Source organism: Neoarius graeffei, chromosome 18 (assembly GCF_027579695.1).
Source record: "Neoarius graeffei isolate fNeoGra1 chromosome 18, fNeoGra1.pri, whole genome shotgun sequence".
In the NCBI taxonomy this organism is placed as follows: domain Eukaryota; kingdom Metazoa; phylum Chordata; class Actinopteri; order Siluriformes; family Ariidae; genus Neoarius; species Neoarius graeffei.
Genome location: NC_083586.1, coordinates 29737325 through 29754179, shown reverse-complemented (window position 1 = coordinate 29754179; position 16855 = coordinate 29737325). Strand labels below are relative to the sequence as shown.

The 16855-nt window shown below is 40.9% G+C and overlaps 1 protein-coding gene across 4 annotated transcripts in view; it reads left to right on the top strand.

The window, feature by feature from the left end:
- tpp2 (tripeptidyl peptidase 2) overlaps positions 1-12966 on the top strand; it is a 64308-nt gene extending 51342 nt beyond the window's left edge. For all 4 annotated transcript variants that reach the window (XM_060898656.1, XM_060898654.1, XM_060898655.1 and 1 more), the window contains 3 exons: positions 1317-1524; positions 4843-4962; positions 10859-12966. In XM_060898656.1, coding sequence (XP_060754639.1) covers positions 1317-1524; positions 4843-4962; positions 10859-10948 — 418 coding nt within the window. In that variant the 3' untranslated portion in view covers positions 10949-12966. The remainder of the gene's footprint in view (positions 1-1316; positions 1525-4842; positions 4963-10858) is intronic.
- Positions 12967-16855: the final 3889 nt, after the last annotated feature.

The window sequence follows — 16855 nt, the reverse complement described above, 5'->3', positions numbered from 1 at the left end:
AAAAGACACGGAACGTGACGCGTGCTGAAGCGGTGATGGTTGACCTGTGCTTGGAGTTGAACTTGCCAATTAGTGCCATGAAATGCGAGTTAAACTTATTCAGTTTCTTTTTACATGTCTGATTTTTATTCACTGAAGGCTGTACTTCTTTAATTCAAAGGCTTTTCAGTGTTGCAAGTGCAAATGTACATGTAGTATGATCAAAAACAGAATTTTATGATTAGTGCTGTTGGGATTGTGGCAAAAAATTGATCATTCCACTGTTTTAAATACAATTATAAATGTCATTTTATTCAATGTCTCTTCTGAAGCATTATGCTGAAGTATTTATATATTGGGACGTTAAGATAACAATGTCGGACTCTCTTTGGCATGAAATAAGACATTTTTTTTTTTTTTTTAATTTTATTAGAATCCATTAACAGGTAGAACATTTTGCCAGGCAATATAATATAATACTTTTGAGGCGTTACATTCAATACCAATGATTGGTAGTCAACCGTAATGTCTGCAAACAGGGAACACTATTGTATTTATAAAAATGTGATATATTGTATGCTCTAGAAATTTGAGTGGAAATTCAGTTGAGATGGCTGCTCGCGTTTTGTTTATTCAATTCACACAAAACAGTTCTTTTTAATAATTTAAATGTTAAACATATTGGTATATACAGCTCTTTATAATGGAAATGCGCATAAATTAATGTTACTGAAAGTCATTCCAAAATACTGAAAAATGTTTTCAAGAATACTGAAATTCAAAATTTGGGGTAGGCATCTCTGCAAATATCTTAGATATACATTTTTAGTCCATATTCTAAATATTATCAAGCACAATTTTGAGTTTTAGCTGTTCATTGAATCATTGTTCAACTACTTTTAAACAATACAAATGTATTATGAATCACATTAATGCTTCTCAATCCCTTGCAAAGGTTCTTAACATGATCTCTGGCTCACAAGAAATCAATAAATGGAGTCCAACATTGTGATTCAAACCTTACGCGAAAACATTAAATAAGCGTTTTTTGGCAAAAAATGAACCTCATGGTGCCACCATTAGACTTTTGAATATGGTCAAAAAATTTTACAGGATGTCTTTATTGGTGAAAAGGAACACCCAAACAAAAATGCATCAGATTTTATGAAAGCGAGGGCAACTGATGCACCCTAGTGTGTGTAGAAAAATAGTCTAGCGGTAATAAGCTAGTGCTAGTGGTTTTGGAATCTTGAAGACCTGATGAAGCTCCTCAGATTGAATTCCAGTTGACTATTTAAAATGACCCGTGTGACTCAGACCATGCTGTGCTTTTGCAGCGATATGGAGAAACAGAAGTCGTCACTGCTGGACGCGCTGTGTAGGAAAGGCTGTGCTCTGGCTGATCTGCTCATGCAGCCTCCAGAGCAGGAAGGGGCGAGCGCGGGTGAGGTGGGCAGCTCTGAAGAAGACCCACACGGCGTGGTTAAAGCACTGACCGACACTTTCTGGGAGGTTCAAAAGTGGGCCGAGCTCACTGACTCTAAGGTGCGTGCGCGAATGTTATAGTGGTCATTTGATCCTACGGCGTTTGAGTGTCGTGTAGTTTTGTTATAGTGCAGTGGTTCTCAACCGGGGGGGCGCGCCCCCCTGGTGGGGCGCGGAGGTACTCCAGGGGGGTCGCGAGTAGGCTTCATGTATGGAGGAAAAAAAAAATCTGGGGCTAACAGGCTATAGTAGCTAAGCAGATGCAACACATTTACCCATGTCAAAATGCAGGACATTGGACTATTACATACAAATCAATACTATTATAAAATCTATCATCAATCTATCATAAAATCTTGTGTGTGTGGCCGCATCAGTCGGGGGAACTGTGATATGTTCCCAAGCCTTGCAGACTTTATCAGTAATGCAGGCACTTCCCACGATTTCTCATCTGTCTTTCAAGCAGCGTCAGAGCACCTGTCGGTAATGAGAAAACAGTTTGCGGCATACTTCACAGAGGATTATCGCTCTTTTGCGTGGGTTCGAGATCCATTTGTGTGTACTGCTGACGAACTTCCAGTTGACATGCAGGAACAGCTTATTGAGCTGAAGAGTGACAGTAGACTTAAGGCAGTCTTCACCTCATGCCCTCTTTCGACATTCTGGGCAGCATTGACGCAGGAGTACCCGCAACTGTGTGACGTAGCCTTGAAACTGCTCATCCCATTCGCATCGACCTACTTGTGTGAGGCAGGATTTTCAAAAATGACTGCGCTCAAAACGAAATATCGCAATCGTGCGCAAATTGAGGATGACTTGAGACTGTGCTTGTCAAACATTTCGCCAAGAATCGAGGATCTTTGTAAGGCAAAGCAGGCTCAGGTCTCGCATTAACGCAAATGCAGATCACAAAGGCACAGTAAAAAGTAAAACCTAAATTCACGCCTGGTCCCAATTCCCAATGATATCAATAGCCAGCTAATGATAAGCCTAATAAAATACCTAATAAAAACACTAATAATAATAATAATAATAATAATAATAATAATAATAATATCAACAACCAACAACAGCAATAATAATAATAATAATAATAATAATAATAATAAATAATAATAATAATAATAATAATAATAGGCCTAATAATAATAATAATGCCTGAAAGAACATAAGTCTTGTACTACTGCCAACAGCTTAGTAATGATAATAGGCAATAATAATAATAATAATAATAATAATAATAATAATGCCCGAAAGCAGATTAGAAATGTGGTGCTACTGCCAATTATAACAATAGCCTAATAATGATAATAGGCCTATGTATTTCTATGGAATGGATAATGCTACTACTGCTGCTACTGCTACTACTACTACTAATAATAATAATAATAAAAATAATAATAATAATAATAATAATAATAATAATAATAATAATCTAGCCCAGGTCTGTCTGTCTATCTATCTATCTATCTATCTATCTATCTATCTGTCAATATAAGGTGCTGTAGGTCGGGTGGCGTCACTGCGGGTGAGTGTGTTGGGGGGGATGGGGGCGGGGCGAGAAGAGGGGCCCCCAACTGCAATGAACCAGCTTTGGTGGGGCCCAGGTTGCAAAAGGTTGAGAACCCCTGTTATAGTGGATATAGTGAGGAGTAATGACCTGTATGTAAGGAATGGGACACAAATAGAAGTGCTTCACCTGTGAAGGATGTGTTCGTATCAATAAGTTACAGCCACAAGCATTTATAATAACGGATTATTGAAAGTATTATTTTTGGTCTTGAGCAGATCAGGGTTTTTCCTGCAGAGGAGGTTCACACAGACATCCTACACCACTAATAATATTTTGTCAGACTTTATAGAAGGACAATTTGCCATCCATGCCACAGTACTTCTATTCACCTATTGTAATTCGTAATTTATGAACATGACGGTGCATATAGTTATAGGAAATGTATCCGTAATAGGCTACCGTGATCACTGTTGCAACCTCAGTGTGTTCTACCACTTAGATCATTCTTTTAATCAATTAATTTAAAAGGGACACATTTCTTTTCACTCTTTATGGTCACGTTTCATGTCATGAAACGTCCCAACTTGGGTTATGGCAGCTATGAACAGGCGTTCTCTCACCAGTCTCTCAATTATTTCTCTTGACGTCAGTAAGATGAGGAGAAAAAAAAATAGTTACTGAGAAACTGGAAAGCACAAGGTCTCCGGTATGAAGATTTTCCTGTGGCAGAAAACTTAGATTTGTTTTTCTGTACATATGGATTCTATTCTGGTTCATACGGAAGAGCGATAGTTCCACCAAGATATATATATTTTTTTTTTTTCTGAGAAAAAAAAAACTCAGAATTTTTGAGATTAAAGTAAAAAATTTCGAGAAAAAATCTCAATTTTTGAGAAGGAAAGTCGAAATTTTTGAGAAGGAAAAAGTCAGAAATCTGTAGAAGGCGGGCTTCCATACGGAAGTGACACTCACTCGCGGCCGGTAGACATGAATGGCTGAGACCAGAGCCGTGGAATTCAGAGTTGTTACAACCGGGGTACAGGAAGTCGGTTGGTAATGTGACTCACGTAGATTCAAATACTTCTAGGCAGCGGCTTTCTGTTTGCTAGAGACTAACACAGAACCACTACATAACAAGCAAAGATTAAGTAGAAACGAATTACATTTACCTTTACCACACTTTCTGTGTTCTACGGCCACTTCCTGGAACTAGTGGAACTATGTCAATGGCGATCTATGTGTCTAGTTCCAGGAAGTGGCCGTAGAACACACAAAGTGTGGTAAAGGTAAATGTAATTCGTTTCTACTTAATCTTTGCTTGTTATGTAGTGGTTCTGTGTTAGTCTCTAGCAAACAGAAAGCCGCTGCCTAGAAGTATTTGAATCTACGTGAGTCACATCACCAACCGACTTCCTGTACCCCGGTTGTAACAACTCTGAATTCCACGGCTCTGGTCTCAGCCATTCATGTCTACCGGCCGCGAGTGAGTGTCACTTCCGTATGGAAGCCCGCCTTCTACAGATTTCTGACTTTTTTTTTTTTTTTTCCTCAAATTTTTGACTTTTTTTCTCAAAAGTTGAGATTTTTTTTCGAAATTTTTTACTTTTTTCTCAAAATTTCTGACTTTAATGTTGAAAATTCTGAGGTTTTTTTTTTTTTTTTTCCCTCAAAAGTTTCCAAATAAAATATAAAACCCTGGCCCTATTGCTCTGCCGTAGGATCAGGGCTCAATTGCTGCCCCTTTTTTTTTTTTAATTAATCTGACTGCTGTTAGAACAATCTAATTATAAAGGATCTGACGTCTTGTACTGGTTATCTTCAGTAAGTGGCACTGCATACCTATACATCTTGTGCTTCCTTTACAGGTTCTGTCGTTTTCCTACAAACATGCTTTAGCAAATAAAATGTATGGAAGAGCTTTGAAATATGCTTCTAAAATTGTAGAAGACAAACCCAGCAAGGAGAACTGGAAGAACTGCATTCAGGTAAGTCATTACTTTGTGTGCCTCCTTGATCTTTCTCGCGCCTATTTTTATATGTGTATGTGTGTTTTACTGGGAAATGCACCTCCACTGCAAAAAAAAGGATATCTTGGCAAGTTAGAATGTCTTGAATATCATGGAAACGATCTCTCATTTCCTATTAGAAGAATACAGGACACCAACTCTGAGGTTATTAAACCTAGTTCTAGATTGTAACCAACTTTATTCCAAGATATCTTGTGAAATAAAATTCTGTCCATGCAGCATGATTCCACTAGTATTAAGTAATTTTCTCCTCAAATTCAGTTTTCTAATTGATAAATTTGGGTACTTTTTTGTTTGTGAACGTGTCCTATATAATAAAAAGAATCACATGTTGGTTTGAAGATAGGAAGTTTATCTTCGTGTTGAAAAACTCACATTTTTCACACAACACATCGTGGATCTGATACCCCTTTTCCACCAAATCAGTTCCAGGGCTGGTTCGGGGCTGGTGCTGGTGCTGGTTCACAACTCATTCAACTTGCGAGCCAGCTGAGAACCAGTTTGCTTTTCCATAGCTCGCGGTACTAAGGGAAGTCACATCAGTTACGTCGCTGTATACGTCGCTGCGTTTGCATAAACCTTGGCGCGAATATCGAAGCAAAAACAACACGGAAGAAGCAGCAGCAACAACATTAATAATGGATGACTTCGCGTTTGTACAGCTGCGGCTTCTCGTCGCTTAAAAATGGCGATCTTTCGCAGTCTTGTTATTGTTGTTGGTCTTAACAACTCCGCCCCCCCCGCTGACGTAAGCGGTTCTTTCCTCTGGCCCAGCAGAGAGTTGGTGCTAGCCTGGAACCGGTTTTTCTGGCCCCAGAGCCAGTTCTTTGTCAGTGGAAACAGAAAACCCGGTTCCAAACTAAGCACTGGCCCCGAACCAGCCCTGGAACTGCTTTGGTGGAAAAGGGGCAAGAGTGACACATTTAATTAATATTGGCTGGTGTTAAGTGGTCTGTCAGATATATTCCATTCAGTGAGCATGATCCTGAACGATTCAAAGATGAGTTCAGTATCATGCTTGCTGACTGGAATACATCTGATGTACCACAAAAAAAGCCATTATTATTATTATTATTATTCATTTTAGGTGTTCAACGCACCTTTCTCTTTTTTTCAAAATTCTCAGTCTTCCATATTTAACAAGACAAACCTGGCGGCTATGTTTGTTTACAAATTGTCAGTCACTCACTAGTGCGCAAGTTTTACGTCTCCAGCTTGTGACATCATGTCTTCACACCCATGCAATATCGTAAACCATATTCAGCGCTGATTCTCCACTGGGTAGTGATGTAATATACATAGGATAAGCGATATGCTAACAGTATTGCATGCTATCGAACCAAATGAATGAAACCTGCTAGAAGGGAATAGAGTACATGTTTTTATTCCATCGAAAATGTGTCCTGTGTGTATAATAATGTTTTTTGTTTGTTTGTTTTTTTGTGTGTGTGTGGATGTGTTCATATAATATAAAGAACATTACATGGTGGTGCAAAGATGTGAAGTTTCTTCTCATGTTGAAAATATTTTCACTCGTTTGCTTCACTCACTCCAGGGCTAAAAATGAACTTCAGTGCTTGGTCGCCACTCAGGCCGGTGGCCCTGAATTCTTGGTGGCCCAGGCCAAAATAAAGTGGCCCTTTTAAATTTCCTCTAGTCGAACACAAAAAAAAAATTACTTGAATAACACCCCAGTGTTTAACGTACGTGCCCAAAAATGGATTAATCAACATTAATTCTATGTAAATGTTTAGATATTGTACGTTATTCAAAACATTACGCTACATTACAGTCATTTAGGTGATGTTTTTATTCAAAGCAACCAACAGTAAGTGCATGTAGCCAAGAGAATCCAAGAGCGACCAGTGCTGGAGTACTAGTGTAAACACACAGCCTCCAAATACCATCCAATATCTGGAATGATCAGGGGAGTTAAGAAGTTGAAGTTTGGACAAATACATAGACAAGGAATCATTGTTTAAGTATGTTATGTTTGTTTCCGGAGTTTGACAGCATTTGCATCTGCATTAAAATGGTTAGCCTGTTCGCCCCGTTCACACATCCCACAATCCACTGCGTGGTTGGGAACTCCCGGTGGCCAAGCCCAGGCTGCTGCTGATGGTACAGAAACCAATATTGGGCTATATATAATCAGTTTCGATGTTCAAATAGGTTTACATGGTCTCACAGGACGACACCCCCCCCCCCCCCCCCCCCGATACTGCTCAAAATGATTGTGCGTTTACATTTTGTCATCAGTTTTGATGTTTAAATACCAGATGCAAGCTGAAATGTGATGGGTTTTATGTCTAGTTACTGGTTCCATAGTTCATCAGCACAGAAGCTTTTAATCAGTCATCCTTATATTATCGCCCATACAGCCTTTCACTTTTTTTTTTTTTTTTTTAAATACACAATACATGTTCCGTCTATTCAGCACTATAACTCTGGCCAACAACATTAACAGTGTACATTTACAATAGGCCATTTGGAGGAATTGGTCACATGTCAATTTTCCCCATAGCAACAAGCTCGTGGTGGGCAAGCTAACTTGACATTCCTTGACAACCATAAGAGTTTGACTGGCGATGCGAAGCAATCCATTTCTATAATAGCTGTTTTTACCTTCTCTACTGGGGTTTTTTTTTTTTGGACCCGAATTTTCATGTTTACTTGGAAAAAGTTTGTGGTTTTAACTTCTGTCGTAAGTTAAAGCGAATCATTGGCCGTAAAAAAAAAGTTTTTTGGACTCAAGTTGGTCGCCGCCGAAAGAAATTCATGTGCGAAATGGCGGCTAGGCCATTATTAAAAAATGTTCTGTTTCCGGTCCACCGGCCGGGTGAGTGCCGTTTGTGCGGTTGAATGAAAAAAAAAATATATATATATATATAATAAAAAATATCTTTTTTTTTTTTTCTTTTTTTTTTAACACCGGTTTTTCGACTTTTTTTTCAGGTTCGTAAATCTAAAATCGAACTTGACATTTCCGCATTCCCAGGGCTTTCCACTAAGGCTCATACTAGCCAGCCATGACAAATAAGTAGCCGCTGGGGGGAGTGAACACAAAATAAACTCCTGTGCACGCAGTTCCCAGGATTAAATGTATTTTCCACAGACCATTTATTTACTCACTTTACTCAAATACAAAGTAAAATGGCAGTAAATCTTCTTTCTTTTCTTGCGTATTGCATCATGAGGCGTTCCTGGCTTGTAAATCTCTTGTTTTCGGTGCATGACACATTCACGCAGCTGAGCATGCTATGAATTAACAACGACAATGGTCTGCAGTGGCGGCTACACAATTACACACTCGGCGAACATTTCTCCATTTGTGTATGAAAATACACTCCAACGACTCAGTTTGGTTTCATTTACAACCAACGGTGTCTTTTGATGCCAGCACGTAATTGAACGAGAGAAGACTGGTTTACCGGAGACAAAATAAGCGTTATCTCTGCTTCTGTTCCCTCCGACACACTACTGCCTCCGCCGAGTGCACGCGCACACCGCATGTCGGGGCCGCGGATAAGTTACTCTCCCCTGATCAACGAAGTCGGCGGGGAATTTGTGGTTATTATCGGTACAAACAGCGCGAATCACAACTTAAATGAGTGCGGTTCAGTTTGACATTATTGTTAGTCTGTTAGATAAACATTTAATTTTATTAAAATCGAAAATTAATCGGCGCTTGTGGAAAGCCCTGCATTCCGTGCAGAATATAGAATTGAATCAGCTCTGCGCATGCGCCATGCGGCACAAAAAAATGGCAGCAACCATGAAGGAAGGAGATCCGGAGTTTTCAAACAGTGTGAAATCGCAAAATGGTATTCTAGCGAACAACAAAATAGTAAAGATTCAGAAAAACAAATCATTCAGTGATCATTTTAATAGTGTAATTTCATCCGAACTCGGCCTAACGCTCGATTTAGAACTACAAAAAGTCCGTGTGTCGGACATTTTAAGTACCTTTTGTAAAAGTTTTGCAAATGTTGCAGTCAGCATTTAAAATGCTAACTTAGTTTTTGTACAAGTTTTTTGACAGTTGATTAAACTGTCATATTTTATTAAATGTGTCTGCTTTTGTAATAATAAAAAAAAAAGTACTGAAAGAAAAAGCAAACACAGCATTGCGATTTCTTATCCATCCATATATTAAAAAAAAAAAAATCCCTCCCTCCCGACTGAAAATTTTTTTGCTCACCCGGTGGACAGGAAACAGATTTTTTTTTTTTATTTTCAAGAATCTTCACACATTAAGCGAATGATAAAGGTAGAAAAGGAGAAATTATAAGTTATAAACATACCTGAGAAATCCGCCATTTCGCACGTGAATTTCTTCCGGCGGCGAGAAACTGCAGTCCAAAAAAACGCTTTTTTTTTTTTTTTTTTTTTTTTTTAAACGGCCAATGATTTGCTTTAACTTACGACAGAAGTTAAAACCACAAACTTATTCCAAGTGTACACGAAAATTCGGGTCAAAAAAGAAAGTAGAAAAGGTAAACAGCTATTATAGAAATGGATTGCTTCGCATCACCAGTCAAACTCTTATGGTTGTCAAGGAATGTCAAGTTAGCTCGCCCACCACGGGCTTGTTGCTATGAGGAAAATTGACATGTGACCAATTCCTGCAAATGGCCTATTTGTCATCAATCGTTTTGAGCAGTATTAATCTTGGAAAAACCCTGTGAGACCATGTAGACCTGTAATAATATTTAAACATCGAAACTGAATTATGTAGCCCAGTATTGGGTTTTTGTACCGTGTGGAGCAGCCTGGGCCTGGCTACTGGAAGTTCCCAACCATACACTGGATTGTGGGATATGTGAAAGGGGGCGAATGCTTCTCTGACCTCACTTTTGCTTCTTGAGCCTATACAAGAGACATTACGGTACAGTCGGCTGGTAGAGTTCTATTAGACTAGATCTAGGTGCTTATGGTTAATGTGGTTATTAATAAACCAATACAATCGCTAACCTTCCAGATAATAGCTGCTGCATGACTGCAGGATTTCCCCCCTGCCTTTTTTTTTTTGGCTCTGGCTAGGCTCAGCCTTTTAAGCAAACAAACTCGCCGTCTCTTTTTTTTACACACAATTTTGCCAATTTTATTACTGTGTAGATAATTGTACGTCTCTGTGATTTTTGTAATTCCTTAACTCCTTGCCATCAACGCCCTCGCTAAGAATAAAATAACTGACAATGTCAGTCTAGCTCATGTTGGGACACAACTTCGTCATTTTTATCCATTCTGTGAGGGTAGACGGATGGGGCACGTTTAATCGTATTATCTCCAGAGCGTGTTAGAAAGTTGGACCCGTGTCACCATCTTTGCCATCTTTGATGTTCCTTTCTTAACCGTTAGTGTTAGCTACAAACGTCAACACAGTGGAGCGGAAGAAAGATCCTGGCTTCCGCTATGATGCAGCAATGAATCATGGGAAAGGTCAGAGTTTGCGAAAGTTGTGGATATCGTGGAGCAATCTGAAAACTCTCAAACGGCTTTGAATTTTGCACTTTAGAACTAAACTTTTACTAGAACTCATGAACTTGGAGTTGAGGAACGGAAAGAAAGGTACTCCAAGGAAGGAACATTTTTAATTTAATTTTTATTGTAACCCCCCCCCCCCCCCCCCCCCCCCGTACTTCTCTTAACTTTTAGTGGTCCTGGTCAGTTTTTAATCGCCACTGGTGACCATGCGACTGCCAAGTTTCAACCGTCACTCATGAATATATTCACCACTCCAAGATAAACCTCCTATCTTTGCACAACTTTGTAATATCCTCCATGTATTATTGTTGAAAGTTATCCCAAAAGCTTGAGTTATAAATGAGTAACTGCTCTGTCTGTGCTGCAGCTGATGAAGTCTCTGGACTGGATGCACTGCGCCAACTACACTGAAAACTGGCTTCCCATCATGTATCCCTCAGACTACACACCTTTTTAAACCAGATAATGCAGGATTGTCCTGTGAAATGCAGTACCGGATTTTAAAGACTTTTTTGATGTGGTCCAACGTGGATCCCATTTAAGCTGGGTTTTTTGTTTTGTTTTTTTTTGTTTTTTTTAACTCTATTTGACTCAGAATTGCAAGTTCACATGGGGGACGCGTCTACATTTTACTACCATATCGTAATCCTCCAGTCACAGGTTTCTCCGTTACTGTTGAGTATGATTGATTGTATATTTTGTGGGCGAGGATTTATTCATTACTTTTATTCTTCATATCCTCTTTTGGTATGTGTACAGGGAGGAGTTGCTGCTTGGTCAACATTTCTTGAGTTATATATTGTCCTAAATCTACTGCAGTAGAGGGTTGTTGTGTGGGTTTTTTTTTTTCTTTTTCTGGAGTGCCAATTTATTTAATTCTCCATTAAATATTGGAGGGTGTAAGAGTATCCTCCTCTTCAGACTGAACTGTGTTTAAATGTAGAAACTGGGGTCACAGTGCACACAATGCTATAAAGGCAATATAAATATATGTAAACCTACTTTTCCCTGATATACAGTATATGTACAATGTATGCATGTTTTTTTATTTTTTTTTTATAAAGTCTAAGGGATTGCTTTTGGCCACTTATATCAAAAGGAAATTGAACTTTGCTTTTATACTGTATAATGGAGTCCATGTGTTGCCTTTTTATGAGTGAAAGTAGTGCAGTGTGTGTGTGTGTGTGTGTGTGTGTGTGTGCGCACACTGTATTTTTAATTTATTTATTTTCTGCTGCATATGCTTACATAGGTTTTTCTTTTTCCTTTCCGCCCCTCTTGGCACACTGGTCCTCTTGCTGTTTTATTATAATCACATTTAGCAATTTCTACAAAAACCAGCTTGTTCATGGCATCTACTAGCACCCCCCCATTAGTATAAAAAAAACTGCTGGAATGTATCATTTCGTACATTTTGAAGGAAAACTCCACCTTGATGATGATGATATTTATAATCAACTGATAATTCCAAATATTTCAGTGTAAATATGTTTAATGTGCTTCATGGTAGAGTTTTCCTTTACATTGATGTAGTATGAGTTTGAGCTGTGCATTAGGTAGCACAGTGTTGAGCTGCACTATAAAGCCTATGCCAAGTTCTTTTTAGCTTTCTAACAAATGAATCCAGCTTTGTGGTATTAATGCTATTTGTATTCTTCATCATGATGCAGTAAAGCTGCTCATGCCTAACTTCCATAATTGAGTTCTGTTTGGCTGTTTCTGGTAACTTCCAAATGGAGTTTTAATGGTTTAAATGTCCGTTTACACAATATTGTCCCCGAGAATGTGGTGCTTTACAGCCAGTAATATCGGTGTCAGATTCACAGCTGTGGTTGAGATGAAGTTCTCAGTTTCCACAGTTCAACAATGACTGAACGGGAGACCATTGGCATCTATTGCCAAAAACAAGTTCTAAGCTTTGCTTGTTGTTGGTGTGTACTATACTTATCAGTACTGCTCACCAGAACATCGGAGTGAACGTTTCAGATGATGCCATACATTTCTAAGGATATTGTTTTATTTCATTGAACTCATGGAATTGTTTCCTTCTCCGGCTTGGTTTAAACACGGACACGGTTTTTGGTTTAGTCTGCAACTATATATTCAGGGTTACACCAACATGGAATTTGCCAACATCAATCTCCTCAACGATGGCCTTAAATCCTCTCCAATCTTCACGCCGTCCACCTCTTGAGTGCAGTCACAGGTCTCGTATCGCTGTCGCTGCGTCAAAGAGCTTAGGATGTATTCAAGGATGTCATGTATTTCTAAAGTTTAAACGAATACTAGTTAATGCCAATATTTTTAAAATGTACTTTTAATTTAAAGCCCACAGTATGCGCTAGTATCACTTTTATAACCATTATACTTCAAGAGCTGTGTGGAAAGTTGTGACAAGTTATTTTGTTAACAGTAAATATTGGGAAAATGTGATATGATGAAGATAATTCTAAATAAAACTATTTGAACACCAAATATTCTACAGAAGTTGCATTATGTTAGTCTGTTTGTGTATGTGTAGAGAGATGTATAATGAATAAATCACTGGATAGCTAAGTTGAGAATATCACTGAGTTGGTGCACTCTGGTGCAGGAGGTCGTGCCCCGCTTGAAGCAACTCCACTGAGGGCCTGTAGGCAAGGCCCTTAATGCTACCTGCCTGCCTCATCAATGAGCGGCAGAAAAACGAGTCATACCAGATCGGACGTCACCCAGTCTAACAAGGTCCGCATCAGGTGAAGAGAAATGGGCTACCTGAACAAGAGCAAGACACTCATGGACAAGAGTTTTACTGTGCAAGTGTACTATGCCAGTGAAAGGGATGCTACAGTAACACCGAAACGATTAGTAGCTCAATGTTCCAATATCTGCAAACAGCACCTGCTATACATCACAAATGCTATGCTATGCCCCCCACCCCCCCCCACACACACACGGACGCACACAGATTGAGCAACAAACCCTTGCGAGCAAGAGCTTAATGCATGAGCTGACCTGACATTGAAGATGGTAACAAAGCTGAACACCTGGAACTACCGTGTCCGACTACCAAGACTGAGTGAGGTGTCTCCTAGAAGATGTGAATGCAGTACGAACCATCGAAGGAGGTACACAAGCAAAGCTGAAGTCAGGAGTCAGTTCTTCACTCAACCATCAAAGTTGTACACCCAGTGGCAGGGTAATAACATGGTTCCTGATCCTTCAATGCTGGAGAAAGGGATATGGGAGAAGGAAAAATTCCCATGATGGTAAATCATAGATGCTAAAGAAGGCAACTGGACTTGGCTGTCTCTGTAATCATGTGTGTCATTGAAGTCAGCTGAATCTTGGTGTGGATGCGTATTCAGTTTTCTGGGAAGTATGCCAAGGACTGCATTGTAGGTGACCCAAGTGGTGTCTCAGACCACCTCCTCTGTTCAGTGATGGTCGTTATGTAAGGATCTGCGTGACTTTGACAAGGGCCAAATTGTTATGGCTAGATGACTGGGTCTGAGCATCTCAGTGGCTGTGACAGAGGGGTGTACATTCAGTTTTGCACAGATGGGAAACTCTCTAACCTACGAAGACTCCAAGCCAAGACCAAAGCATGTGAGGCCATCCTACATGAGCTCCTCTTCACAGATGATTGCGCACTGGGTGCATGCTCCCATGAGGACATGTAGTACATAATGGATCGCTTTGCAGCTGCCTGTGGACGATTCAGGCTCACAATCAGCCTTGAAAAGACTGAAGCCATGTTCCAGCCTTCACCATCACAGGCTGCCAACGTGCCACCACCTCCTCCCATCGTCATTAACAACACAGAGATCAAGACTGTGGACAAGTTCTGCTACCTGGGTAGCACCATTACGAGTAGTGGATCTCTGGACGCTGAGGTGATGCAGCACATTGGAAAGGCAAGTGTGGCCTTCGGCTGACTGACCAAAAGACTTTGGCAAGACCACGGCATCCGCCTCTCCACCAAGATTGCCATGTACAAAGCCGTGGTGCTGAGCGCACTTCTCTACTGCTGTGAGACCTGGACCACCTACCGCCGGCATATCCAGCTACTGGAGCAGTTTCATCAACGATGTCTGCGGAATATCTGCAGCATCAAGTGACAGGATGGAGTAACCAACCTGCAGGTCCTGAAGAAGTGCGGCCTCCCCAGCATTGAGTGCTTGATCGTCAAGTGCCAGCTAAGATGGACAGGACGCGTTGTCTGCATGGAAGACAACAGAATCCCAAAGATGCTGCTGTACGGACAACTGAAGCAAGGGCATCGCAACCAGGGAAAACCCCTTAAAAGATACAGGGACAATCTGAAGGCAAGCCTTAGGAGCTGCAACATTGTCAACTCCTGGGAAGCAATTGCCCATGACAGAGCTCTTTGGAGAAACCAGTACACGTTAGGCACTAGGGCCTTTGAAGCCAACAGAGCAGCTGCTATTCATGAGAAGAAAAAGAGGAGGAAACAGCGCTCCACCTGTCTATTCCTTCCCGTGCAGCATCTGTGGCCGTTCATGTGCATTCAAAATCGGTCTTCATTCCCACATTCAAGATTCAAGATGTTTGTCATATACACAATAACACAGTGGTTTATTATTGGGTAATGAAATTCTTATTTTGCAACTGCCCGACCAAACTATGCTTACTAATATAAAAAGAAGTGTGTGTATATATAAATATAGAATATATTTTGCATTCCGTATGCACTTTATAAAAGTTGAATGAAAATAAACGAAGATAACATTTAAAAAAAAAAAAGGGGGCAATCAAACAATATGCAAACATAGAGGTAGATATACTGTGCAATGTCTTGTGCAAAATTGCAAATATAGAGGTAGATGGCGATTTATAATCCGTGGTTCAAAAGCCTGATGGCCTGGGGGTAAAAACTGTTCGTCAGTCTAGTAGTCCTTGCTTTCGCACTCCTGTAGCGTCTGCCAGATGGTAGGAGTGTGAATAGTCTGTGTTGTGGGTGTGTTTGGTCCCTGATGATGCTCTGTGCCCTTTTTGTGACCCGGGTGTTGTAAATGTCCTGTAGTGGGGGGAGGACAGCGCCACAGATGAACTGTGCCATTTTAATGACAAGCTGGAGAGCCTTTCTGTCCTGAGTTGTGCAGTTCCCGTACCACACAGTGATGGAATTTGTCAGGACACTCTCCACTGTGCACCTGTAGAAGTTGCTGAGGAGTTTGGTGGACAGTCCAAATTTCCTCAGCTTCCTCAAGAAGAAGAGTCTCTGTTGAGCCTTTTTGATGGTCTGCTGTGTGTTGTATGTCCAGGTGAGATCCTCACTGATGTGAATTCTGAGGAATTTAAATGTTTTCACCCTCTACACCTGTGTCCCGTCGATGTACAGCAAGGTGTGCTGGTCTCTCCTCTTCCTCGGGTCAATGATCATCTCCTTGGTCTTCTCAGCATTCAAGGAGAGGTTATTTTCCTGGCACCAGGAGACCATCCGAGCCACCCCCTCCCTGTAGGCTCTTTCATCTCCGCCGGTGATCAGCCCAATGACCGTGGTGTCATCAGCGAACTTGATGATGGAAGTGTTACTCTGGGAGGGTGTACAGGAGTGGACTGAGCACACAGCCTTGGGGGGGGGGTTTCCCTGTGCTCACTGTCTTGGTGCTGGATGTTCTGGTACCGACTCTGACAGCCTGGGGTCTGTTTGTGAGAAAGTCCAGGACCCAGCAGCAGAGGGAGGATGTCAGTCTGCTGGGGATGATGGTGTTGAAGGCTGAACTGTTTGTGGACTACAGCATTCGAACATAGGTGTCCCTGTGTTCCAGGTGTGACAAGGCTGTGTGGATGGCTGCATTGACGGCATCGTCAGTTGAATGGTTCTGACGATATGCAAAATGAAGGGGGTCTATTGTGTCTGGGATGTCTTTTTTTGATGCATGACGTGACTATCCTCTCAAAACACTTCATTACAACTGAAGTGAGTGCAATTGGGCGATAGTCATTCAAGCATGTTATATTGTTTTTCTTTAGGAGGGGCACTATGGTGGTGGTCTTGAAGCATGTGGGCACAGACAACATGGAGAGGGACAGGTTGAAAATTTCTGTGAAGACCTCTGCTAACTGTGTGGAGCAGGCCCTCAAAGCACGGCCGGGGATGATGTCAGGGCCGGCTGCCTTTTGGGGGTTGGTCCTCCTGAAGACCTTGCTCACCTCGGTTATGGTCACAGTAGGTGAAGAGCTCTGTGCTGCCTCTGCTGGTAGAATCCCTCTGCGTTGGTTGGTGTTGAGGGTGTCGAAGCGAGCATAGAACTCGTTCAGCTCATCTGGTGATGTTATGGTTGGCTGTGACCCTGCTGTTTTTCTGCTGGAAATTGATGTGTTGCAGGCCCTGCCACATGGATCTGGAGTCTGAGGT